Source organism: Dipodomys ordii, unplaced genomic scaffold (genome assembly GCF_000151885.1).
Source record: "Dipodomys ordii isolate 6190 unplaced genomic scaffold, Dord_2.0 Scaffold45, whole genome shotgun sequence".
Classification (NCBI taxonomy): Eukaryota; Metazoa; Chordata; class Mammalia; order Rodentia; family Heteromyidae; genus Dipodomys; species Dipodomys ordii.
The window spans coordinates 10,655,135-10,667,788 of record NW_012267261.1 but is presented as its reverse complement, the minus strand read 5'-3'; the positions used below and the strand labels follow the sequence as shown (position 1 = coordinate 10,667,788).

Here is a 12,654-nt window from a genome sequence, read left to right as displayed (position 1 = left end):
GCCCTCCACAGGTAAGCAGTGGATTCCAGGTGGCCCCTGCACACTTCAGCACCGCATCACTGCAGCCTAGGAAATGACAACTCATTTAATGCCCATCTGTGCCAGACACTATGAGGAAAAAGAAGGCATTACAAATAAAAACCACAAGTTCCAAAACCGAGCAAGACTGCTGCCTGAGAGCAGCTGTGCCTTCTACAGCTTCAAAAGGCATTTCAGGCAGACTCAGTGCTTGGCCCAACTGTGAAAAAAAACCCTTGGGTTTAGAGTCTAAGAACTGAATGTGTACACAGTGACTCCTAAGCCAACTAACTAACAGTGTGGTCACTTAATCTCTCCCAAACCTCTGTTTCCTCCTCTCCAAAGAAAGACCTCAGCCACACAGGAGTGTGACATGCCTGCTTACAGAATGCCCTCAGATATACTAACCTCATGGCTAACTGGCAACAGATCCTGCCAGTGAGGACATCAGATTGTCAACATACAGGAGAGAAACCTGACTGATAAAAAGGAAGGTGACTTGGCCAGGGTTCAGGGCCGTCTCCAGAACTCCAGGTTTGCACCCATCCTAACCATCGCTTCCGCAGAGCTGTTCTGAGAAGCAACTGAGAACATACACTGAACTCCTCTGCTACCTAAAAAAATGCTAATTAAATACAGACATGGTTGAGCCATCAAAAGAGACTAAACTCACTGGTCCAGTCCAGGTCTCAAGTTCTGATATGTTCCAATCTTATCTCTAGAAAGTTCTATATAAATGGTCCCACCTACAGGACCATAAGAGCAACTGATCCCACAGGTCATAGTTGGCCTACGTCCTTCCATTAATACATGGTAGAGTCTTCTCTAGCAAGGACTATGTCTCACTCATTTAGAAACATATCCCCAGCCACACTACACAGAGAAGCTCAGTAAGTAAGCACTAATCTGAACCACAGTGAGCTTTACCTGTCTACACATAGTGGTCTGGGACAGTCCATAAGAATAAGCAGGCCAACATGCATTGAAAAAAGTGTACAGGAAGCACCACTTTAGCTAGTAAGTCTCCTGCAGACTCAAGGAGAAGAATGACTGATGGCTGAGTCCTCCACCAAGCAATGTCACAGCTTGGCCAAGAAGCTAGCAGGCCCTTCAGTCAGCATAGAGTTGCTTTCTGACCTACATCACAACAAAAATGCTCCAAATCAAAACTCCTCATTTCTCATCCTAAGAAATTAGCTAAGGTCACAGAATTATCTCCATCTTGTAAACGTAGTTTAGAAATCTGTAGACAAGTCAGACTGCCAACCAGAAAGGGCTCATAAAGCTATACAATTTTTAAAATAACAATTCAAAAAATAACATGTTGTTTCAAAAATAAAGTTTCTTTAAGTTTCACATCATATTTCTCTACTTCACAAGCAATATACCAATGACAAACATGGTATCAAATAGGCAAGGAAGGCCCAGGTAGGCTCAGGGTTTTACAACCTACCACAAGTTCTGCACCTGACATGTAAGGAACTTCCCACTCCCGAGGGTTTAAATCAAACCTGGGTTCTTCTGGCTTCTCCATTCTCTATTTGGATTCACATTAGAAAGGACTACAAGACAAGGGTTCAAGTGTTGGTGGTCTATCTGGGAAGTGACCCCAGGATACACTAGAAGGAAGCTGGTGAATTAAGACGAAGAAGGGAAGAGAGCCAAGAGGAAGAACAGTAAGAAGAGGAGGGAAGTGTCGAGCCCATTGCCACTCTGGACAGCTAGAGCTTAATTCTTCCACAGAAGTCTGGTAGACAGGGTAGGACACAAACTCTAGAACTAGACTCCCCGAGCCACTAGGGCAAGATAGCTGGAATACCCAACCCCCAGCACCCAGCAGCCTTTGGTCAGAGAACTGCCCTGCCTACTAGCAGGCCCCTAGACCCAAGGCTAGAGAAGAGCCACAGGTGCTAAGAGCTAGGAAACTAGCCAGGAAGAATCAAAGGTACAACACCAGGAATACAGGAGGAAACCCACCCATCTCTTACATTGCTTGGGGGAAATTACTTACCTTTTCCTCCTAGATTCTGCAATGATGTGCTTAGGACAAGTGTCTTCCTCATAAAGTTGATTCTAAGATTAAACGAGGTTGTACATGTAGGACATTCGCTCATTCTTAGTGTGTAGTAACTCAGTACATGCACATTGCTTATTATCAATATTCTTTATGAGTTTCCTCCTTTTGGAGAGTGGGGATGGGATAAAAGAACAAACAGACAAAAAGGATGCTTTGGAGTAGCGCATCGCTACTTCTCCAGGGTAAGCCACAAAAGTGCCTGAAACAAAAGTTCTAGAAAGACATTCAATGGAGCTTACATCCCCAAATGGTCATTATGCAAATGCCCAACTGTTCCAGTATCTAATGCCAGCTAAAAACCCCAAAAGAAACTGAAGCTAGATGGAGGTATCTCCCTGATACCTTTCAGCTCTATCACTTTATTTTATAAAAGGATCTCATTTCTGACCCAGATGGAGAATGAGAGTTGAAAACAGGCAGCCAGCCAACACTGCTTGGGCAATCTCCTTTCTGAGAGAAGAAAGCTGCCAAACAAACCCCCTTGTCTTGGTGCCTCTGGGCAGGGCTACCCCAGAGGCAGGGGCTGGACCATGGGGCAATTCCAGAAAGCACTGAAGTACTATACAAATGACCTCATTCTAGGATGTGCCTTTAAAAAACCGGTCTCTTCTCTCAGAAACTTTTTATGCACACGAACATATTAAAAGTTTTGAAGTCTAAAAAAAAGTTTTGAAGTCTAAAAAAAAAGTTTTGAAGTCTAAGAATTCTGTCTAACGCAGAGCATTAGTCCCATGGTATACTTGGGTGATCAGTTCCAAGCCCCACCCCCCCTCAGATACCAAAATTTGCAAATTCTATAGTCCCTACATAAAAGAATGTAGTACTTGCATATAACCTAGGCATATCTACCATGTACTAAATAACCCATAGATTACTTACATTTCATAATACAATGTTAAGTTGTGGGTAAGTAGTTGTGACATTAGCAAATAGTGACAAAAAAAGAAATCTGCACACAACCAGTACAAACACAGTCTTTTTCAAATGATTTCAATCTGCAGTTGAATCCACAGATGCAAAACCTGCAGATACAGAAGGCCAGCTGCATTTCTTAAATTTATCTGACACAGACCATATGTGTATCTGTGAAACATTGATTAAGGGCCCTCCCAGGAACACACTTACTGGGAGAATCTCAGAGGAGCTAGGACCAGACCCAGTCTTAACTATCTCTGCAGCTCTTGGGCCTAACATAGTGCCTGGTATACAGTAGGCACTAAATAGTGGATGGTCATAAGAATGAATGGAGAGAAAGTGGAAAGAATGACTTTACAATAGTTTCCAAATCTGTAAAGTGATATAGTACCAGCAGTGCCAGCGATAGCTCTGTCTGTTTCTAAGGCACGCATTTTAAACTGCAGCAGGAGGATTTTGGAAGCCCTGCTCAGAGTTTGGGATTACAACCCACCAAAATAAGCTTCCAAGCCGAGCTGCGTGGCTTCCTTTTGTGGAGGTGTTGGTCTAGCACTTCAGCACAGCCTAGAGCCTGCGTGCACGCATCCACCCACTCCACCATTCATTCGTTTGTTCATTCAAATCTTCACTAAGTACCTACTATGTGCTGAGTGCATTGGAACATGAGGCCCCGGAGCCCTCTGTACCCCTTCCAAAAGCACAGAGAAATATCAGTAAACTCTGTGGTAAAGCCCGGGGCCCCAGCGCGTGGGGGGGCTGAAGTGACCTTGAAAAAGCAATGTCAGTCAGGAGCTCAGAACAAAAAGCAGCAGCTCATAAACCCCCACCCCACCCCCAGCAAGAGGTAGTTGGGAGGGGAAGGAGAGTTATTATAATTTCATCCTGACACATGGCCTAAAGAACAAAGCCTCAACTGTGTCCTTATGCTTTGTTTGCCTCCCCTTCTCTTGTGACTATATCATCCCATTGTTCCCAGAGGCATCCCTGCCCCCACGTCCAACTCTTTCCCCTCATCATACTCACAGCTCCAAACTCTGGTGGCTTTCTCAAAGTCCTGTTTTCCCTCCTTCAAACCATCTCCTAGTTCCCTAGTTCCTCCCAATCTCCTGCCCTGATGCTGCACTTCTGACCTCCTCTTCCACTGTCTATACCTGCTATTCCTAGAATAGCCTCAATGCTTTTCAAAGCCATTCACCAGAGAAATGAGTGGACCAAGAGGCAAACCTAGGTTTTTCCTACTACTCCCCTTCATCCAAACAGATTGGGATCTCAAAGCAGATTGTGTTGCCACTGAAGGGAAGCGGCAACAGGAAGGGTGCAGGAGGTATGTATGAATACAGAATGGGCGTCCAGGGCTGAGTACCTTGCCCATCCTGTTTCACTGTTGCCACCATCCAGACCCTTCCACAACCTGGACACCACCACTCAGTGAGTCTTGCTCTACAGGGATGCAGAAATCTTGCTTCTTTAAACAGGGGCTGAGGGTGATGAAGGTGATTTATATCCCTCATTGGTCTATCATGATTAAAGGCTTGATCTCCAAAGTTGTACTACCGGCAGGCGAGACCTAATGGTAGGTCCTGAGGTTATTGTGGGTGTGAGATATATCTTCTGTGATCTCTTAAGAAATTTTCTGCGCCAGGCACCGGTGGCTCACACCTGTAATCCTAACTACTCAGAAGGATGAGATCTGAGGATTGAGGATTGCAGTTCAAAGCCAGCCTGGGCAGGAAAGTCCATGAGACTTTTTTTTTTTCTGGCCAGTTGTGGGGCCTGAACTCGGCCTGGGCGCTGTCCCTCAGCTCTTCAGCTGAAGGCTAGTGCTCTACCACTTGAGCCACAGTGCCACTTGCAGCTTTTTCTGCTTATGTGGTGCTGAGGAACCGAACCCAGGACTTCATGCATGCAAGGCAAACACTCTACCACTAAGCCACCTTCCTAGCCCCTCCATAAGACTCTTATCTCCAGAAAACCAGAAGTGGCACTGTGGCTCAAGTGGTAGAGTGCCAGCCTTGAGCTGAAGAGCTGAGGGACAGTACCCAGGCCCAGAGCTCAAGCCCCAGGACCAACCAAAAAAAATTTTTTTTAAGAGTTCTTCTGCAACTTCTTGGTAGTTTCCTCAAGAAGGTTGTTATAAAAGCCTGAGTTTGGCTACATCCCCAGCTTTCTCTGCCCTGGCTACTTGGGTATACACTAGGCTTCTGCCATTGCTACCTTTACCAAAACAGAACCACTCTAAGTGCTGTGTTCTTGAACCAAAATTGTACATTAACTTCTTTTCTTTATAAAGATAGCTACCTCAGGATTTTGCATTGGTGATGAAAGCGGACTAAAACTCTGAGAAGAGTATGGTGAGAAGATACCTCAGAGGCCTTTAAGAGGCAGCCATCTGTTACCAGACATTGAACCACCATCTCCCAGGGTAGAGTGTGACCTAAGTACTCATCTTGTCCCCAATCCTAAGAGTTAGTTGCTCATCAAAACCAGTGGAAGAGCTTCAAATCCAAGATTTAAGCTGTTTAAAAAAGTAGATTCAGGCTGGGGTGTGTGGCTCAGTGGCTATACAGATGCTTAGCATGCTCAAGGACCCCAGTATAAAAAACTGAAAAAAAAATCCATTCCTGAACCCCAGCCTGGACTTTTGAAAGCTGCACTTTCCAGTGGGACCTAGAAATCTGCATTTTTTTAAAGAAGTTCCTTAGGGATTATGATAAGCCAAGGTTAGGATTCAAGGATTCACTGGCCCACACAGGCAATTTCCTCCTCAATAAGCTTGGCAGACAGCGGTCTGGTCTCTACTTAAACACATTCACGGACAGAGAGCATCTATCCTCAATGGCTAGAAAAGGATTTCCTACCTAGAGCTGAAATCTGTCCACCTTCTCTATCCATTTGCCCTTGGAAGTAACCAAAACTAAGTCAACCCTTCTTACAGGATGTCCTACAAAAGAGATCCCAGAAGTAAGACCTTGCCTAGCTTACTGTCTGTTATAGTCCACTCTTCTCCCCGCTTAGTATCTTGTTCTAACAAACGTTCTCTCAGAACTCAAAGTTTCTAGCCCTCTAACTGAACTAGTGAATTTTAGAATCAAATGTCATATTTCAGATGAGTTTTCAATCTGTGAACTGGATCTGCCTTTAAATAGGACCAAGATTCCTGTCCACTTTTTCTAACAGTAAAAAAAAACCCAAAACACAGGTTTACCTTGCTCATTTTCAGTTAACTAGAAACCCCTAGATCTTGTTCACAAGGTTGTAACAAGATTTTCTTGCTAAGGATTTTCTTCAGCAAGAAAAGAATTAATTTTCTTAATTACCTACATTACTATATTGTCTTGATGGGGAAATGTATATATTACACAGAGAAAGAGAGAGAGAGCTTTCCACAAGCCAGCTAGTCCCATCTGCATGGATGACAGAAAAGAATATGCTAGAATATCACTTATATAACTGTACCTGAAGGATTTATAGGGGCAGGCATGTTGTGGTTCCCAGAGCAAACTTTCCATTCCCAACGCAGGCTCTGCTCCTGAGAAGTTAAACAATGACATGCTGGACCCATCGTAAGACAAATTAATTTAGCTGAGGTAGCACGGACAGCAAGTCACTGGCAGAGACAACCAAGGAAGGCTCCCTCCTGAGGACCCCTGCTCCATTCCCACTTCCACCTTTGGCTAGGACCACGGTGGTAGTTCCATCAATTCATACATCTCACTAGAAAAGATGATCTGGCCCAAGCCCAGATCACAGCCATATTCTGCAGCCAATCTGCAATCTCTGACACAGGGACTCATGGCTGAGGCCTGTCTGTCTGAAGAGGAAAGCTTGTATCCAAACCTTTCGCTCTGATTTTTAAAATGCTTATGTGAAGCTGGGAAGGTTGCTATGCTGAGGTTTAATACATCATGTGTTCTCTCCATGAACAAACATGAACATGCTGTTCTGTGTTCTATAGTATACAGACCTCATGCTCTCATTTACAGATCAAACTTGAACTAAGTTATCAACAATGTACATTCTTATAAATAACATGGCTGTGCATGCTGTTCCTTGGCTGGGTCTCCATCATTCCTGAGGTCCTCTCTACATGAATCAGGACTCTCCTGATATCTAACAGATGACCCCCTATCCAGAAGCCCCACTCAAACCTTTACCAGGGGCCACTCTGTTCCCTTCCAAGCCTCATCTCCAGCTGCCTGGAGAGGGAGCAATATAATCAAAGACAATTAGCAAATTCAACTGGCTAATACAATTAGCCTAGAGGCAAGGCCAGCAGACCCTCCTCTGTTCCAAATTCAAAGCCAATCTCCAATCTAGCCTGCTGCTGCCACTGCAGTTTACTTGTAGCCTGATTTCTCCTCGGCAGAATGCAGGTGATAGAAAAGTAATTGGTGGCAGACAATGCATGGCCTTTGTTGTGAAGCTCTCTTCCTCCACAAGCCAGCAGTGCACCTGGGGCAACCACAGCGACCTACAAGAAGGCCTATGGGCCAGGTTCCAGAGCAAGGATGCAGCTCTTCAGTGGGGCTCACTGGGCTGCTGAGCAGGTGGGCATCAGTAAAGAAGAGCGAATTCCTCAGGGTCAGAGGAGCTGACTACTCAAACCCAGCCGCAGTGTTACCATGGAAAGGGGAGGGAGTGCAACCCGGGGTACATCCTGGAGGAGCTAGAGGTCAAGGTAAAAGGGGCAATCAAATCAGAAAGGCAGCCACAGGAAACCAGCTACCAGCCAAGAACAAATGGGACAAGTTTGCTTGTGAATCTTTCAAAGTTAACACAACAGCTTGCCAGCCATTCCCTTCACTAGGGCCAAACTGCTCCCAGACAGACGGACTAAAATGAGTGCATGCTCACACACATGCTCCTATCCCTGGGCAGCGACAGAGCTTGATTCCCAGACCACATCCCTACCCCCATCCATCCTTTGCCTCTACTCAACAGACACTCACACGTGCTCAGTCACAGAACAGCACCCACACAGTGCCAGTGCCATTCTGATTGCTGGAACAACTGTGACAGTTGTGGGTTCAAACAGGCACATAAGAAGAAATGCAGGAAATTACTGTGCTTCTCCCAAAGGGATGGGACGGAAGAAGGAGGTAAAGAGCTGAAAGAAGATAGACTAGGGAGGGGCCATCCCTCACAGCAAGCTCCCAGAGACCTAGATGGAATCGGAATCCTCCCCTCCGGAAGCCAGAGAGGCATGTTTAATGTGGTTGAGTAAAAATATTACCCCACATTTGAACAGAACTGTCTATTTTTCAAAGAGCTCTTCTATGCATTATCATGTCCTAGGGTATTACTGGATGGAGGAGGTGACAATCTCCTTGAGATCAAATGACCACTTCACCACCACATGATTTAAAGACATGGTCTCCAAAATAATCTTTAACTGCTAAGCATGGGTACTAGTTGTGGGAGCCTGCTTGTTTGTGTGTGAGTGCTCACAGAGGCTTTATGAAGCAGAGTGGGATACAGTCAAACAAAAATGAGGTTGCCGTGGAAACAGGCTCCAGCATCATTGCAGCCTATTAACACAAGTGAGGAATGTGTTTGGCAGATGCTCGAGTGTTATTTATGGTATGGGTGTAGCAGAGGGACTTCTAACAGGCAAAGGAAAAGGGAAAAAAACACCCCTGTGACGCTCCTACTGTATCCTTGTAAGAGATGAGGAGACAACAGCGGGACAAGGGTACAGAGAAGGCTGAGAGGCCAGGTATGGGGAGCAAGAGAAGGAAAAGCAGAACAAACAGGAAGAACAAGGAAAGGAGAGATGGACTGACAGAACAGAGATCCAGATGGGAATGGCAGAAAAAGGAAATAAGAAAGGAAAGGTGCAGGCAGAGAGAGAGAATTGACAGAAGTGAGATAGGACAGATTCCTAGGGGAAGGGAAGAGCTACAGAGAAGGGCCCACAAGGGCCACCACACTTTGCCTTTTGTCTCTTGAGTAAAAATCAACCTCCTAAGAAATCAAATGCTAGCCAGCTGTCAGTCAGTAGCTCTAGCTACTTAAGAAGCCTGAGCCTTGGACGATCACATTTTAAAGCCAGCCTGCATAGAAAAACTTATGAGAATTCATCTCCAATAACCATCAAAAAACCAGACCAGAGGAATGGCTCAGGTGGGAGAATGACAGCTCCCATACTGGTTCCAAAAAGAAAAATAAAATAAAAGAAAGTTAAAATGCTACTTCTGCTGAAGCCAAGGACAGAGCCCAAGCACCAAAGGGCTGGGGAAGAATAAAATGCTCCAGTCAGATGATGTTGAGGCCCTGGGATACAGAGTTGAGAGGGACAGCCTTGCAGGAGAAGTGAAGAAATGCACAGATAGTTTATCAAGGGCCTATTATATGTTTGAGGTACTATGGAGAGGGAGTTTTTAAACCCCAACACTAGAAATGGTTCAACGTTACCTCTTTCCCTGGACAGGTGTCTTCATCAAAGAAGAATAAGTAAGCCTCTAACCCAAGTCACCCCCAAACACTTATACACTGAGGTAACCTGAGGCAGAGTTTAATGCCGGACTGTTCCACTAATATTTGCCTGCAATCCAGCATAGTTTGCTCAAGAAAAACAAATTTTATGGCATGCATAATCAGAAAGGTAAATCAAGTACAAACAAAAAAGATACAGTTTTCTCTGAAGCCAAATAGAAAGAATGTTTGCATTCCCTTGTCTTAGACCACTCATAACAAACTCTGCTATACTCAGATCAAGAAAAGTTAAGTAAAAATCCACCCAAAATTCTGCAGCTAAGTTACAGTCTAAAGACCACAGTGGGCAAAGAAACCTGGGGTGGAACCTGATGGGGGTAGAAAGAGAAAAGGAAAGGGGTTTGCCTGGAGCCAGGAGGGAAGTCTGTCAGACATACATTGCATTGGCATTTTCACACTGAGGTGGGGCTGCTCCAGCTTCAGCACCCTGTTTCTGAGATCTGGTCCCAATTTTTTCAGATCATACATCCAGGATAACCTAGGGCTGTAATCAGGCTTCATGTCCTATAAGTCTGGCTCAGAAAGCATCTTGAACTCTCCTGTAAATCCCCACTGCTCCATGTAAATGGCATGTTATTCTGCCTATAGAAAACTATACTTACCAAAGGCAGGAACACAACTCAGATATATTAACACCCATCAGAAAGCATGGGTCTTTAGGTTGAGAATTGCAACCTTTTTAAGCACTCCGTAGGAGTAACTTTTTAAACACCACCTCCCAAAAGATTTCTCTCTTGGTCAAAGCTGATCTCTAAGGAATTTTATTTCCTTCGGATCCTAGATCAGGAAAACTTTTTCGTCTTGCCAGTCCTGAGGCTTGAACTCAGGGCCTGGACACTGTCCCTGAACTTCTTTTGCTCAAGGCTAGCACTCTACTATTTGAGCCACAGCAGCTTTTTCTGTTATTGTGGTACTGAGGAATCCAACCTAGGCCTTCATGCATGCTAGGGAAGCACCTTACCACTGAGCCACTTTCCCAGCCTCTCAGGAAAACTTCTAACACCACCTAAGAACTCCACCTGCTCTACTAATTGGATCCCAATCCAACTGGCAAGCACTCATTAAATTGCTACTAAGTATTCTTCATTATGCAAGAAAACTTACAGGAGAGCATGGAGAAGAAGAAACATACTTGGGAACCTCTGCAAAGGAGACTACACTAAATCTGGAAAACCAAAGGACACTGGAGGAAAAAAAAAAGTGCTTCAGTCTATGGATCTGATTCCACTGTTGCTCACATAGGAGAAGCCAATGTGGAAGACCAGATGGTTCCTTGCAGTAGGTGAGTCTGGGAACTGAGGATGTTAGGGAACATCAACTCTCTCCTCCAGAAACAGAACTCATGGGCCATAGCCCAGAGAGGTGGCATAATCTCTCCCGTCTTCCCTGCCAGAGAGCACCCTACAGTTCAGCAAGAGCCCAGTGCTCTGTAGCTCATACCAGTGATATTCCTATAGGAAAGTTATGTGTCTAAGAAACCAGAGAATACCCCAAAAGAGTTCAGTATTCAAAAGATCAAAGTCTGAGGAAGAAGGTAGAAATAGGGAGGAGGAAGAAAATAATAGCAATGGGCCCCTGTAAGGAAGAAAAGAAGCAGATGACAGGAGATAGGTAGGAGTATGCAGAGGGGTCTGAAGTCACTTACCAGTGTCCCACTTGACTCTCCAAGGGAAGAGCATGCAAACAACCACGTTCAGTGGTACAGAAACAGAATATTAAGGGAAAGTGTGGATGTCAGAGGGGCTTTTTCACCCTACCGCCATAATGGCTAGCAGGAATCTCTTCCAGAAGACTGGAATTGCCTGTTACCTAGGCAGAAGTTTTACATTTTACAGGTCAAGGCTCACTCAAGTCCTAGCAGGGATTAAAAAACCTCTACCCTCAGTCAACAACCGGGAGCACCTATTGAAAGGGCTAATGTTCTCCCCACCAGCTGTTCTGTTCAAACCAGAAAGGGGACTGTGACACACACTTCTCAGTGCTCTTTCCCACCTTAGTTCACAGAAACTTCAGGCACTTGAGCCAACCAAACTTGTTGATCCTCTGTCAAGTTCAAGAATCTCTCTAACTGCCAAATCCCTGGCCTCAGATAAGTAGTAGGGCTATCATCTCCTCCTTCAGACTGGTCACAAGATGTCCCGGGGATGCTACCCCAAACCCTCTATCCAGGTGTAGGCTAACAGAAAACCTACAGCGACGCTCAGTATAGGGGGGCCACTAGAGAATTCAGCCACTTTTATGACTAGCCTCTGTATACAGGGACAGAAACTCAGGGAGAGATGGGGACTTCCCTCATGTAATTTTCTCTCACTTTCTCCTTCCTTACTGATTCAGGGCAATGATGACGGGTTTTGAATTTATCATCTACCCAGCCAGGAACATTACAAATAACACAAGACCATTGTTTTATAAACAAGATGCTAGGTGTCAAGTGGGCTCTCCTTCTGTGGAGTCAGGTGCCTCCCCCTGTCCACCCCCACAATCCAGTCCCAGTGGCCATCTGGGCCCCTACCTGCTTGAGCAGAAACTGGTCCTGGGCATTGGTGTGTAGGGCGATGGCCAGGTGGAGAGCAGACAGCAGCACCCCGCTGAGCACCGCAGCCCGCATGCGCACAGGCAGCAGCGTGTAGATGGTGTAGATGAAGAACACCGTCCACCAGATGCCCTCCGAGGCGCTGCGCGGTTGGGGCAGCAACAGGCCCACCACCTGGACGGCCAGCACCACGGCGATGAGCGCATAGCAGGCCAAGCCCATGTGGTCCTGGTGGAAGGCCGCGCGGTTGCAGAGCACGGCCATGATGAGGATCACACCCACGGCGGCTGCCAGCACGGCCAGGTAGGGCAACTGGAGTGGAGGCCGCGCCGCGTGGAAGGCCAGCATGACCAGGCACACGAGCACCAGCACGGCCATGAGCATGGTGAGGCTGCTCTGGTTCAGGCGGAAGAAGTAGCGCTGATACAGCCTCTCCAGCTTGTCCGACGGGAACTTCTTGGAACGGAACACCTGCAGTATGGCCAGGCAGCAGGCACCCAGCGACAGCACTGCGCCGGGCCCCGAGCCTGAGCCTGCCGAATTGCCGCCATCCCTGGACCCTTCGCCGCCCTCGACGGCGGCGCCGGCCTCCAGCTCGTCGGCCGCGCGGCCCTTG

The 12,654-nt window shown here is 46.2% G+C and overlaps 1 protein-coding gene across 1 annotated transcript in view; it reads right to left on the bottom strand.

Moving 5' to 3' along the window:
- The window catches only part of Adcy5 (adenylate cyclase 5), a 144,367-nt gene that overhangs the window by 128,495 nt on the left and 3,218 nt on the right, over positions 1-12,654 (bottom strand). The window contains exons 6-8 of the mRNA XM_013019326.1: positions 11,986-12,650; positions 10,221-10,234; positions 7,837-7,859 (exon numbers count right to left, since the gene is read on the bottom strand). Coding sequence (XP_012874780.1) covers positions 7,837-7,859; positions 10,221-10,234; positions 11,986-12,650 — 702 coding nt within the window. The remainder of the gene's footprint in view (positions 1-7,836; positions 7,860-10,220; positions 10,235-11,985; positions 12,651-12,654) is intronic.